This window comes from Lepus europaeus, chromosome 7 (assembly GCF_033115175.1).
Source record: "Lepus europaeus isolate LE1 chromosome 7, mLepTim1.pri, whole genome shotgun sequence".
NCBI classification, from domain to species: Eukaryota; Metazoa; Chordata; class Mammalia; order Lagomorpha; family Leporidae; genus Lepus; species Lepus europaeus.
This window is the reverse complement of record NC_084833.1, coordinates 1,877,669-1,891,832: the sequence shown is the minus strand read 5'-3', so window position 1 is coordinate 1,891,832 and position 14,164 is coordinate 1,877,669. Positions and strand designations below refer to the sequence as shown.

General features: G+C 69.9%; 1 protein-coding gene across 1 annotated transcript in view; it reads right to left on the bottom strand.

Annotated features, from left to right (window-relative positions):
- Positions 1 to 13,108, bottom strand: part of MOB2 (MOB kinase activator 2) — a 34,550-nt gene extending 21,442 nt beyond the window's left edge. The window contains exon 1 of the mRNA XM_062195664.1: positions 13,056 to 13,108. Within this exon, the coding sequence (XP_062051648.1) occupies positions 13,056 to 13,072 (17 nt within the window). The 5' untranslated portion in view covers positions 13,073 to 13,108. The remainder of the gene's footprint in view (positions 1 to 13,055) is intronic.
- Positions 13,109 to 14,164: the final 1,056 nt, after the last annotated feature.

Below are 14,164 nucleotides of genomic sequence, written 5' to 3'. Positions count from 1 at the left end.
GAGCTCCTCTTGCCTAGCAGACGGTGGCCAGTGAGGCTCCCTGGCACACCTGCTCCTGGGACCACAGCACCAGCACGGAGGCAGCAGGATGGGGCCCTGTCCCCTCATGGCAGGAGCAAGCATGGGAGGCCCAGAGGCCTGGCATACAACCCAGTGTCACACCTGTGTGGCAGATGGGCCAGCACCTCCTCCCGGGGCGGCGAGATGGAACCCGACAGTCCCGTGTCCTGGCTGTGCTAGCGGGCAGAGAGGCTCTGCTGTGACATGAGCCCACCTGCTCCAGTGACCGCCACACACAGCAGGTGCACGCGCCTGTCTGGTAGCCACACTGGGTGGGGAGTGTGGGACAGCCATCGGCCACCACGTGACACTGGCCAGAGCCCTGGAGCCCAGGCACCCTTGCCAGTGCAGGGTGGGTTCTAGTCCCCCTGCTGGGGGCTCCAGGACGTTGTCCAGCTCAGATGCCCGGGCCGAGCAGCCAGAGCTCACACTTCCAGATGCTCCGGTGAACGGGCTACGAGATGCACCGAGGCATGCTGGGACCCCAAGTCCCAGCTCCACAGGGAGAACGGCAGCAGGGCCTGGCACACGGCGCCCTCTCAGGAGGCAGAGGGCACTCTGCCGGTGAACCCAGGGCCTCGCCAAGATCTTGGCAACAGCCAGTCCTCAGGAGCCAGCACACCCATGTGCTGATGGGAAAAACCAGCACCAACGAGACGGTGGCGCGGGCGGCGACGGAGGCGGCAGAGCCACAGCCCAGGCACTGCTGCCCCGCTCCACTGTGCCAGCTTTCCCACCCAGAAGGAGGCGGGAGGACACGGCCGTGACGGCCCCGTGTGGCTCTGCAGGGGCACGGCAGAGCCGAGGCCGCATGCTGCTGCACCGAGCGGACGCCGCAGCAGCCGGCAGGGATGAGCCCACCCAGCAACCCCCACTCCCTCAGCCAGGACGGCACAGGTTTTCCCCACAGACACAGCAGAATGTGCCTGGAAATAAAGATTTTAAGAACAAGGCCTTTTAAGCTTCCTGCTGAGGGTACGGAGCCAAGGACAGGCCACCAGCAGCACACCTAAGCCTGTGCGCCCATTTCCCGATGCCAAGGGCGCAACCAGGAGGTCTAGCCGCCCCCGCCCGGTGCCACCCCGTGCCCACCGCAGAGGCCGGCCCTAGCGCGTCTCCCAGGGCCCCCGGAAAACACGGCTGCCATAGGAGGGAGCCGCAGTCCCCGGGAGACAGAGCTCCCGACGGCCCCAGCTGCATACCGGCGTGTGGGTGCCACCCAGGGCCGGTCTGGCCGTGCGCCCCCCAAGCTCTGGGCCCGATCGCCGTGCTGAGAGCTCAGAATGTGCAAAGAGTATCCGCGAGTGTGAAAATACCAAGAGGCAGGGAGAACAAGGCCTCACGGAGCACCAGCAGGGGTGCCAGGCCAGGGCTGTCCAACGGTCAGCTCTGGGGATCCGTAGCAGCGCGCCTGGGAACCCCTTGCCCAGCCACCCTCCAGCAGTTCGGAGAGGACAAAGCAGGACTGGGAGCAGACAGCTCTGCCCCTGTGGTGCACGGCCTGAGTGTCTCGGGGCACTGTGGGTGGTAGAGGCCAAGAGAGCCCACGGCGGTGATCTCACGGGGGCTGCTCAGGGGCCCCAGCCCCCGCTGGCCACGGCGGTGATCTCACGGGGGCTGCTCAGGGGCCCCAGCCCCCGCTGGCCACGGCGGTGATCTCACGGGGGCTGCTCAGGGGCCCCAGCCCCCGCTGGCCACGGCGGTGATCTCACAGGGGCTGCTCAGGGGCCCCAGCCCCCGCTGGCCACGGTGGTGATCTCACGTGGGCTGCTCAGGGGCCCCAGCCCCCGCTGGCCACTGAGCTTCCACCAGGACCCTGGCGTTTGTCAGAGGCTTCCCCAGCTCACCTGGCCAGCTCTGAGGACAGGTGTTCCCCAAGAGGGACTTTGAGAAGCCTGCCCAGACTCTGCGTGGCCGCACTCGGAGCAAACGGGGCCAGCTGGCACCGGCACGTACGGGGTCCCGAGCGCCGGCCGGACCTGAGCTTCCCGACAGAGGAACCAGGCACACAGTTCTGGCAACGTGTGGGAGGGAGGGGGCAGGGTGGTCAAAGAAGAGAGGAGCGAGGAAGAGACCCCGGGGAGAGCAGATGAGGCAGCTGTCTGTCCCAGAGCCCGTCTTACAAGACTCCGCCGCCTCTTCTCCACCACGGGGCTGCGGGCTCAGCCCTAAGTGGTGAGGGCACCGGGCACTGGGCTGCGGGCTCAGCCCCAGGCGGGGAGGGCACCGGGCACTGGGCTGCGGGCTCAGCCCCAGGCGGGGAGGGCACCGGGCACTGGGCTGCAGGCTCAGCCCCAGGCGGTGAGGGCACTGGGCTGTGGGCTCAGCCCCAGGCGGTGAGGGCACCGGGCACTGGGCTGCGGGCTCAGCCCCAGGCGGTGAGGGCACCGGGCACTGGGCTGCGGGCTCAGCCCCAGGCGGGGAGGGCACCGGGCACTGGGCTGCGGGCTCAGCCCCAGGCGGTGAGGGCACCGGGCACTGGGCTGCGGGCTCAGCCCCAGGCGGGGAGGGCACCGGGCTCTGGGCTGCGGGCTCAGCCCCAGGCGGTGAGGGCACTGGGCTGCAGGCTCAGCCCCAGGCGGGGAGGGCACCGGGCACTGGGCTGCGGGCTCAGCCCCAGGCGGGGAGGGCACCGGGCACTGGGCTGCGGGCTCAGCCCCAGGCGGGGAGGGCACCGGGCACTGGGCTGCGGGCTCAGCCCCAGGCGGTGAGGGCACCGGGCACTGGGCTGCGGGCTCAGCCCCAGGCGGGGAGGGCACCGGGCACTGGGTTGCAGGCTCAGCCCCAGGCGGGGAGGGCACTGGGCTGTGGGCTCAGCCCCAGGCGGTGAGGGCACCGGGCACTGGGCTGCGGGCTCAGCCCCAGGCGGGGAGGGCACCGGGCACTGGGCTGCGGGCTCAGCCCCAGGCGGGGAGGGCACTGGGCTGCAGGCTCAGCCCCAGGCGGGGAGGGCACTGGGCTGTGGGCTCAGCCCCAGGCGGTGAGGGCACCGGGCACTGGGCTGCGGGCTCAGCCCCAGGCGGGGAGGGCACCGGGCACTGGGCTGCGGGCTCAGCCCCAGGCGGTGAGGGCACCGGGCACTGGGCTGCGGGCTCAGCCCCAGGCGGGGAGGGCACCGGGCACTGGGCTGCAGGCTCAGCCCCAGGCGGTGAGGGCACTGGGCTGCGGGCTCAGCCCCAGGCGGGGAGGGCACTGGGCACTGGGCTGCAGGCTCAGCCCCAGGCGGTGAGGGCACTGGGCTGCGGGCTCAGCCCCAGGCGGGGAGGGCACTGGGCACTGGGCTGTAGGCTCAGCCCCAGGCGGTGAGGGCACCGGGCACTGGGCTGCGGGCTCAGCCCCAGGCGGTGAGGGCACCGGGCACTGGGCTGCGGGCTCAGCCTCAGGCGGGGAGGGCACCGGGCACTGGGTTGCAGGCTCAGCCCCAGGCGGGGAGGGCACTGGGTTGCAGGCTCAGCCCCAGGCGGGGAGGGCACTGGGCTGTGGGCTCAGCCCCAGGCGGTGAGGGCACCGGGCACTGGGCTGCGGGCTCAGCCCCAGGCGGTGAGGGCACCGGGCTCTGGGCTGCGGGCTCAGCCCCAGGCGGTGAGGGCACCGGGCACTGGGCTGCGGGCTCAGCCCCAGGCGGTGAGGGCACTGGGCTGCGGGCTCAGCCCCAGGCGGTGAGGGCACTGGGCTGCGGGCTCAGCCCCAGGCGGGGAGGGCACCGGGCACTGGGCTGCGGGCTCAGCCCCAGGCGGGGAGGGCACTGGGCTGCGGGCTCAGCCCCAGGTGGTGAGGGCACTGGGCTGCCGGCTCAGCCCCAGGCGGGGAGGGCACTGGGCACTGGGCTGCAGGCTCAGCCCCAGGCGGTGAGGGCACCGGGCACTGGGCTGCGGGCTCAGCCCCAGGCGGGGAGGGCACCGGGCACTGGGCTGCGGGCTCAGCCCCAGGCGGGGAGGGCACCGGGCACTGGGCTGCGGGCTCAGCCCCAGGCGGGGAGGGCACTGGGCTGCGGGCTCAGCCCCAGGCCGTGAGGGCACTGGGCTGCGGGCTCAGCCCCAGGCGGGGAGGGCACCGGGCACTGGGCTGCAGGCTCAGCCCCAGGCGGTGAGGGCACTGGGCTGTGGGCTCAGCCCCAGGCGGGGAGGGCACTGGGCACTGGGCTGCAGGCTCAGCCCCAGGTGGTGAGGGCACCGGGCACTGGGCTGCGGGCTCAGCCCCAGGCGGGGAGGGCACCGGGCACTGGGCTGCAGGCTCAGCCCCAGGCGGTGAGGGCACCGGGCACTGGGCTGCGGGCTCAGCCCCAGGCGGTGAGGGCTCTGGGCTGCGGGCTCAGCTCCGGGGTGAGGCACTGCTCCCATCCTGCCCAGGCCATGTGGGAAGCACTGCACCATGAGTCTGCTCATCCAGTGACCCGCACTCAGCTCTTCCCACACAGGGCGCTGCCTGAGCAGCCTCCCTAGAGGGCAGCTCGTGCTGCGGCCCTGGCTCGGGGCTCTCAGCTTCTCGGGCAGGAACACAAGTCAGTTCACACCCAGTGTTCAGTTCTGCTGGCCCCGGGTGGCAGCCAGAGCTGCACCTGTCCCACCGGCAGGCCCTGGAGGGACGCAGCTCGGCTCCACCTCCCCACTGCCGGAGCCAGCCCACTGGCAGCGCCCTCACTGCCGCAGGCCTGGGCGCCTACCAGCAGGACCTGAGCAGGGAAGGGGCCGCCTCGGGAAAAGCCCGCGAGGCAGGTTCACGTTAGAAGCTTCAAGGTGACAGGCAGCTGGGCCCAGGCTACCCGCAGTCCCTGGGTGCTGGATGGTACCCTCTCCGTTCCTCCCCAGCTGGGTTTCCCACACTACCCGTCCACGACAGCCCACCCCGCTCCCACAGCACAGCCCAAGGGCTCCCAGAGGCCATCTCCAGGCAGGCGTGTGGCACAGCAGCTAAGAAGCCGGCTGGGCAGCCACACCCCGCAGGGAGTGCTTGGTTTGAGTCCCAGCTCTGCTCCAATTCCAGCTCCCTGTGCACCCTGGGAGGCAGCCGGTGACAGCGGTAAGGGCTCAAGTCCCTGGGTCTGCGCTACCCACAGGGAGACCGGATCGAGTTTCTGGCTCCCAGCTTTGGACTGGCCTGGCCCCAACTCTTGCAGGCGTTTGGGAAGTGAACCAGCGGACAGATCTTTCCTTCTCTTTCCTGCCTTTCAAACATGATTAACTGACTAATTGTTTTAACGCTCCGTGGCATTCGGAAGCCGGGCGCAATGCACTGGGGACAGGACAGCACAGGTGACGCGGAGCACAAGGAGCTCGGCACGTGGCCCCGCCCACCCCGCAGTGGACGTCACACACCGTGCGGCAGTCTCCCTAAGCCTCCTGCTTGGAAAGAACCAAGACGCCAAGCTAAGGCGCCATCCGCGGGCGTAATCACGGCCACCAAGAGACGTCCGTGGCCTCCAACACTGCCGGGCTGGGAGGGCAGCTCCCGCCTTCTCCCGGCTGCCCGACACAGGCCCGCTCCCCCTGGCCAGAGGGCAGCTCTCGCCTTCTCCCGGCTGCCCAACACAGGCCTGCTCCCCCTGGCCGGAGGGCAGCTCTCGCCTTCTCCCGGCTGCCCGACACAGGCCTGCTCCCCCTGGCCGGAGGGCAGCTCTCGCCTTCTCCCGGCTGCCCGACACAGGCCTGCTCCCCTGGGCTCCCCCTGACTGGAGGGCAGCTCTCGCCTTCTCCCGGCTGCCCGACACAGGCCCGCTCCTCCTGGGCTCCCCTGACTGGAGGGTAGCTCTCGCCTTCTCCCGGCTGCCCGACACAGGCCTGCTCCTCCTGGGCTCCCCCGGGCGGCCCTCTGCCTTCTCACCGGCTGCCCGACACAGGCCCGCTCCTCCTGGGCTCCCCCTGACTGGAGGGCGGCCCTCTGCCTTCTCACCGGCTGCCCAACACAGGCCTGCTCCCCTGGGCGGAGGACAGCTCTCGCCTTCTCCCGGCTGCCCGACACAGGCCCGCTCCTCCTGGGCTCCCCCTGGGCGGAGGGCAGCCCTCTGCCTTCTCACCAGCTGCCCAACACTGGCCCGCTCCCCCTGGCCGGAGGGCGGCTCTCTGCCTTCTCCCGGCTGCCCGACACAGGCCCGCTCCCCTGGGCTCCCCCTGGCCGGAGGGCGGCTCTCTGCCTTCTCCCGGTTACCCAACACAGGCTTGCTCCCCTGGGCTCCCCCGGGCGGCCCTCTGCCTTCTCACCGGCTGCCCGACACAGGCCCGCTCCCCTGGGCTCCCCCGGGCGGCCCTCCAGGCTCATGGCAGTGCTGGGGCTGCACAGAACAAAGCAGAGACGCTGTGACCTGTGCCGCCGTCAGGTCTGGAGTTCACGGTGCTCCCGGCACAGCGGCCAGGAGGAGTCCAGGTGCAAAGACCGGCCAGGGGCAGTCACTCCGTCACCACTGCCCTGAGAAGACACCCAGGGGCTGGGCGTGGGGCAGCCTCTACGCACCCTCAATGCGGGCCCAAGGGACTGTTCCCCCACCAGAGGGGCCCCACCTGGGCACATGGCCTGTTCCAAAGCGAGGGTCTTCCCGAGGGCATGTCCACCTTGCCCTGGCCACACCCTGACCCCCAAGCCAGGACTGGCTCTACAGAACCTCGAGGGGAGCGCAGACTAAGGAAAACTGGAGGCTGGAGGAGGCGAGTGCAGGGAAGGGGGCCACACCCCACCCAGGAGTCAGGGGACAGAGGAAAGGGGCTGACCCCGGGGGGCCCGCAGGGGCCCGTTCCTGGCACGAGGGCAGGCTCCCCAGGGGTGCAGAGAAGGGTGGCTGTGCTGGCAGAGGCACAGAAGCCAGCTCACCCCACCGGCCGTGGAACGGGCGGCAGAGCTCTGCTTGGGGACCTCAGCGTGACGGCCAGTAGTGCAACCACTGCACGGGAGCGGAAGGCGGGCTGAGAGGGAAAGTTGTCTAGAACACTCAGGAGCCGGCGTGTCAACAAGAACCAAATCCAGGGCTGGCGGGAGGGCGGGGCCACAGCAGACTCTCTGCGCTCGGCACCGCCTCCTCGGGACCCCTCCAGCCGACAGACCCCTGACCTGGCAGCCAAAGCACTGTGCACCGAGCCTGGGTGCTCGGCGCTGCTGCACCCCGCAGAGGCCCGAGGTGGCCTCAGGACAGGCCTGGGAGCTGCTGCAGCCGGCGGCAGTTGGTGGCTGGGTTAAACGTACTACAGGGCTCCACTGTAGGTTCAACCCACCACAGGCACAAAGCACTCAACAAACAAACTGCGCTTTGCGCTGGACCGCACCCGTCCCTAAACACAGCTTGACAACCATGCCCGCGCTGCACACTGGGGCGGGGGTGGGGGAGGGCATCAGCTGTCTCACTTGAGGGGCTAGAGCACCTGCAGGGTTTGGTACCTGCGGGGGTCCAGGAACAAACCCCCCAAGAATACAAAGGGACAGGTTTCATGTGTGTGTGTTTTAAGATTTTTATTTGCTTGTTTCAAAGTGTCACAGAGAGAAAGGGAGAAAGAGAGAAAGAGAGAACCTTCCACTCCCCCAGCTGGCCACAATGGCCAGGGCTGGGCCAGTCCAAAGCCAGGAGCCAGGAACACCCGGGTCTCCCACGGGAGTGCAGGGGCCCAAGCACTGAGGCCATCCTCTGCTGCTCTCCCAGGCCACAGCTGGGAGCTGGATGAGAAGTGGAGCAGCTGGGACAGGAACCAGCACCCACATGGGATGCCGGCACTGCAGACAATGGCTTCACCAGCTATGCCTCAAAGCCAGCCCCATAAAGGGACAATTTTAAATTATGATCATCCCAATGTAACACTATATGGTGTTTTGTTTATTTTGTATTAATTTTTGTATCAAAAACTTGGTTTTTGATGACACTCACACACACTGTCATAGGACAGGTGTCACCCTGAGCGAGCAAGGCGCCCCTTCCTGCCCCGGTGCCACTCCCTGCCCTCCCACACGTGCCGGCGCTCTGCTGCGTGTTCAGGCGTGACTGTGGCTGGACCTGCAGTCTCTGACCCGGGGTGGGCTTCCCTGGGCTCTGCTGAATTTGGAACGATCCACAAGTAGTACAGACCCATCAGAAGTACTAACAAAGACCACCGCAGACCGCAACACCGAAAAACCAGCCTGCGAGTCCAGCGGCAGCCCTTCTGCCCCGCACACGTGTGTGCTCACCCTCGTCTCTGCAGACCTGGCTGCGAGCCGCCTGCAGACTCGACACCACGGCTCACCACGAGTGTCCTGGCTCACCTCCGTCACAGGCGGCTTGGGAGGAGAAAGCAGGCATGCTGGAGCTGAGCCTACAGTGTCTCCCACCAGTGGACAGGCCTTCCCCTGCAGAGGGGACACAGGCCGGATGCACCAGGCCAGGGCCACACACAAGCAGATCCACGCAGACAAGCCGTGCTCACACCAGAGGCTCACAACCCACGCCAGAACCAGTTCTGCCTCCTGGGCTCCCTCCCAGGCCTGCTCGGGCTCAGGCCGCCTGGCCCTCTCTGTAGTGCAGAGAGCCATCCCAGAAAAGCAGAGCCGGGCACTCCAACAGGTGCACACGGGCCAGACGCCAGGACAGCAGCCCAGCAGTGCTCCCCGAGGGGCAGGCTCAGCCCGCCGTGACCAGCCGTGACACCCAGGGCACAGCGGCAAGACGAGTCTCCTGACCCCGAGGTCAGCACAGGGAGAGGACGGTGGCTGCCCAGCCCCCCGCACGCTGCTGCAGACCCTCGTGGGAGCCCTGCCCCCGCCACGGCAGCACACCCAGCACGACTCTCTGAACAGACGGGCACCCAGGGTACGCCGGGGCTCTTCAGGGCACCCACAGCTGGGGGGAGGAGCTGAGCAGCCCCGCAGCCCAGGAAGAGCCGCACACTGCTGGGACAGAGACCTCCAGGGGACCCTGGGTCCACGTGCGGCGGGACCACGCTGGCTCGTGGCCTGGGCACCCTGCCAACCACCTCCTCCTCCTCCTCTTGAGCCTCCACGTTTATTTTTATTTCAATTGTTTCTACTTCCGTGTTCCCAGGCCCTGCTACGGCACTGCACTGAACACCAGTGGGTGTGCCCCGGCCACGAGAAATCCTGTGCAGAAAGAAAAACAAACACCACGAAGGCGAAGAATGGGAGGCACCCCTGCCAAGAGAGCCGGGAGCGGCACCCACCCCTGCAAAGGCAGGAGGCCAGGACCCCCGCCCGCACGGCTGCCAGTGCCCTCTCGGTGCCTGGGGGCTGACCAGGGGCCAGGCTCCCCCACAGCAGGCGGTCCCCCAGGCGCGTCGGACTGAGCCTTAGGGCCAGACACGAGGCAGCGGGCCGAGGGAGCCACTGCCAGCACAAGGCAGGAATGCGGGGTCACAGGAACGTGGACGCGGGCGCCCTGGAAGGAGGACGTCACCCGCACCTTCCCACGCCAGCCGAGCGGGCCGGCACCAGCTGCTCCCAAGGGCACAGCCTGGCAGAGCCCACCAGCTCTGAGAAGGTGCGGCAGGCAGCCCACCCCCACGCTGCTGGCTCTTCCAGGACGCCGGGGAGAAGCCTGGTGCGCAGCAGGGACGGGATGGGGGTAGCACTTGGTGGTGGCCGCATCAGGACAAAGCTGGAGGCAGGAGCCCCTGGGCAGGGGGCTCCGGCCTCGGATGCACCTCAGAGAGAACACAGGCCAAGCTCCCCCCACTGCCCAGCCACAGAGCCCCTGGGCAGGGGGCTCCGGCCTCGGATGCACCTCAGAGAGAACACAGGCCAAGCTCCCCCCACTGCCCAGCCACAGAGCCCCTGGGCAGGGGGCTCCGGCCTCGGATGCGCCTCAGAGAGAACACAGGCCAAGCTCCCCCCACTGCCCAGCCACAGAGCCCCTGGGCAGGGGGCTCCGGCCTCGGATGAGCCTCAGAGAGCGCAGGCCAAGCTCCCCCTCCCCCGCCCGCCCAGAGCTCCTGGGCACTTGTAGCAGGCTCACACCTGCCACTCTCCTGCCAGCCTCGAGGACCCGTGCCAGGATGCTCCACGGCTGCTACGAAAACCAGTGTGGGGCTGGGGGTGACCAGGCGCCCACCACCACCACCACAGTCCCCAAGAGCAGGGGATCGCAACGTGATGCTACCCCAGGCCCCAGAGACCACCCAGGGCTCCTTCCATCCGGCAACCAAGCCTGTCAGGCGCACGCCTCTCCTGGCCCACAGCCCTCCGTGCGCTGCACTCTCCAAGGCCCCGTCCACTCCCCGCACCACCAGCCTGAGGACCTGTGCGAGGCGGGAACTGCGCCTTCCCCACCCGGAGGGGGCCCTTCACCCCAGCACCGGACGGGCTCAGGGCAGTGGGGGCCCACCGTGGAACCCCGAGCCCGTGGCTGGCCATCAGGAAAGGGTGGGTTCACGGCAGCACCACCCAGGACTACAAAATGTGCACACAGCCCAAACACCTGTCGGCTGGGGAAGAGGCCCGCGGCAGGCACAGCGGTCCCCGCGTGGCCCTCACCTGGCAATCACAGGGTGGAAGTGTCGACGCAGGCAACGGGCGGACTCGGTGGGAGCCAGCCACGAGAGGCCGTGTGTCACTGCCAGGCCCACACACCAGACGCCCGCAGACGAGAGCGACGGCAGCCGCCGCACCCGCATGCGAGGCTTCCTCGGGGAAGACGGCGAAGCTCTAACGACTGACTGTGCCGATGGCCGCACGGCCCTGTGATCCTACTAAAAATCACTGAACTCCACACTCAGATCCCGTGGACCTCACGGTGTGGGCGCTCTACCTCCACGAGCCCATTTAAAAAGTCTAGAGACTCAGTCTGGGGCCTCACACGCTGATGAGCCAGGCGCTCATCAAACAGCCACCAAGCCCCCAGTCCCCGCGCAGAGGCAGGGCACGGGGCACAAGTTCCCGAAGGCAGCTCCAGGCAGGCCGGGCAGCCCAGGCCCATCTCACAAGCGCCTGCTGGCCGCCGGAGGCCAGCGTCCAGCTTCAGCTGCACCCCACTCTGCGCCCATCCTGTGGAAGCCCCTGGCCCGCGGCTCGGGGAGCACCGGGAGAGCCCAGGGCGGGCCTGTCCCGGCAACCCTCACCCCGCGGGCCCCACCCCGCCGGCCCTGCGGCTGCCTCCTATCAGCCAGAGCGGAGGAAGCGTCTGCTCTCCTGCGGCCCCAGGTGCTGGCGAGCTCCTGGCCGCGCTTCCTCCCGGATAAATGTGAGCTGCCCTCGTGTCTCACACCGACCAACGCCGGCCCGGCCCCGACACCGGTCCTCCTCAGCGGCCACGGGCGGGCCCTCGGGGAGCAGGGCCACGTCTCCCTGGGTGTCGGCTCGCTTGTGGTGCAGCGCGACGCCCTGTGACCTGCTGTGCGAGAAGCGGTAGCGACCTTTTTCGAGTTATAAACCGCTCTTTCTAAGAAAAACACAGGGAGAAAGAAAGTCTAATTAGCTACTCCAAAAGCAAGCCCAACGCCACGCCACGGAGGGGCCCGGAGCGGCCGGAGCCACACCCAATCCAGAAAAGCCCCAGCAGCGAGCGAGCGCTGCACCAAGTCTGGACGTGCACGGCTTTGTTCTGGCTTCCCGAGCAGGTTTCCCGGCAGGGCCTCCCTGCCCTGCCGAGGACAAGGCGCTCGCCACGCCAGGCAGACGTGGCCTTCCACCGCGTGGCCACGACCGCTCTGCCGGGCAGAGCCCACCCAGTCACAGGAGGTGAACTAGGTCAGAGACCCCTCAAAACCACCCGTAAAACCAGGAACGGTACACTCTGCGCAGGCTGCCGGGGGAGCCCGGATGGACCCGAATCAACACAAACATCAAGAAGCAGTCAGCGATGACCCCGGCCCTGGTTCTTCTGGACAGTCAGAGGATCACGGGTGACCGAGGCCCTGAGCACGCCAGCCCCGGGGCAGGGGTCGGCCCGTCACTCCCACCGACCCGAGCTGGGCCGAGGACCAGCGTGGGAGGGGCTGTGGGCCTGCGCCGCCTTCCAGCTTCTTGCTTCCAGAGAGGCCGGCTAAACACGGAGCAGGCCGAGGGCAGGGGCACGGCAGACCCAGACCGCTCAGCCCACGTCCCCCACGGCAGAGGAGCACAGCCTCTCGGGGCGGAGCTGCACCTGGCAACTGCCCACCGGGTGGGGAAAGCCAAACTGGGCCCACATTTCGGGAACTGCTACAAACCCGAGACTCACTCGCAAGCCAGGCGATGCCAGCGCACACCCACCCTAGGACACCCTCCCTCCGGCCTCAGCCCCTCTGACCGCCCACAGGGGCCCCCAGGCCCTCTCGGCAGGAACACCTGTTCCAAGCCAGGCCCCCAGCAGCCTCCCCGGTCGGTCGCGGGCCTCGGCCAGTTTAAGCCGGCCGCCTGCTGGCCTGTTTCCTTTCGGACACAAGCACAAAGCCAGGCTCCGGGGCTCGACAACACAGCCAGCTGATGGAGCCGGGCTTCCCGACACACCGCCAAGCGTGGACGTCCCCCAGGCCAGGGGGCCTCTGACGGAGCCCCCGCGGCGGCCGCAGAAAGCAGCGGAGCCCTGGGCCGCGGGGCGGGCAGCCGGCGCTGCCCCCAGCCCACTGCGCACAGCGGGGCGCCCCGCCGGTTCCACCCGCGCCGGGGCCAGCAGGGTGCGGCGCCCACCCAGGGGCGGGAAGCCGGGCGAGCCTGCGCCCCCAGCACCCTGCCCTCCCTCTGGGGGCCGGCGGCTCCCCGGCTCCCGCCGGGCCCGGATGTGCCGGCCCCTCTCGCTGCTCCGGGCAAAAGAGTCAACGCGCGCATCCCCGCGCCGCCCTGCCGGCCACGCCCCGGCCCGGCGCCCGCTGGCCCCGGGGTCCGCGCACCGCGGGGCGCCTCGGCCCTCGCGGAAGGGGCGCCCCCGCCGCGTCCGGGCGCCGGCACCGGGAGCGAGGCCCCGCGGCGGCGCCGGGGCACGCGGCCTCCTGCGCACACAGCGCGGGCGCCAGCGCGACCTGGGGACCCCCGCGCCGGACCCCGCGCCGCGCGGACCCCGGCCCGCGCCGGACCCCGCCGCCTGCCCGGCCCGGGCGGCCGCGGCCCCGACTCACCCCATGAGCCAGTCCATGGCTGCGCGGACCCCGCCGCCGCCGCCGCCGCCGCCGCCGCCGCCCGACTCGCTCGGCCTCAGCCCCGGCGGCGGCCGGAAGTAAACACGCGCCGCCCGCCCGCTCCCACGCGCCGCCGGAAGTGGCGCAAAGCCTGCTGGGACTCGTAGTCCCGGCGGCCACGCGGCCACGCCCCGCCCGGAGCGGCTGCGCGCGGTTCGGGCCTGGGCGCCGGGGTTCGGGCTGCGTCCGGTCCCCGCTGTCCCCGGCCCGGGGTGTCCACGCGGGGCCCGGGACTGAACCTGCGCCCCGCACTCCTGGCTGCCCCGCGTCGCCTCACGCCCCGCCTGGTGCCCGAGCCTGGAGTGACCCTCACGGCCCCCCCGAGACGCCTGCCCGGCCGCCGCCCCTGGACCCCTGGGCCCGACCCGCGGCGGGCGCTCAGGGATTGCGGGCTGGGCTCCCGAGCCGAGGGCGCCCCGCACATCAGAGCCACCGCTGCTGCGCTCCCGGGCGTCCCGGAACGCGGCTGCCGTCCGCAGAGAGGCCGGGGCGGGCCGATGCCTCAAGAGCTGGCACCTGCTGGGCCCCTGAGCGCCTGCGAGGGCCCCCAGCGCTGTCCGCCACCCGCCTGGCTCTGTGCGCCGGGGGTCGGGCCCGGGGCGGGGGGCTGTTCCTGCTCCCTGGCGGCCCTCGCCGCACCTTGCAGGCGCCGACCACAGCCACGCTGGAAAAAACGGGAGAGCCCAAGGCAGGCAGGGAGGACTCACTCCCGTCAAACGCCACTGCCCCCGTGGCCGTCCCCATTCCGTGCACGCCTCCTTCCTGCCAGCCATCAGCGGGCTGCACGTGTTCCTCCCCGTGGTGCCACCTGCCCGGCAGTGCCCGCTGCCCGGCCCCTAGACCCAACTGTCCAGGTGGGGCTTCGGGCGACCCCAGCTTCGGTCCGAATCCCTCCTGCCCCATCCCAAGTCCCCCTGGTGGTCCCTCGGTCACCGGTGGAGTGACGTGGACGACTCCGTTTCCCTTTCACACCACCTCCGAGCTAACCTGCCCCAGGAAACCCTGGAGGAGGTGCCGGGCTGGAGGAGCAGCCCCGGGCTGGGGCTAGC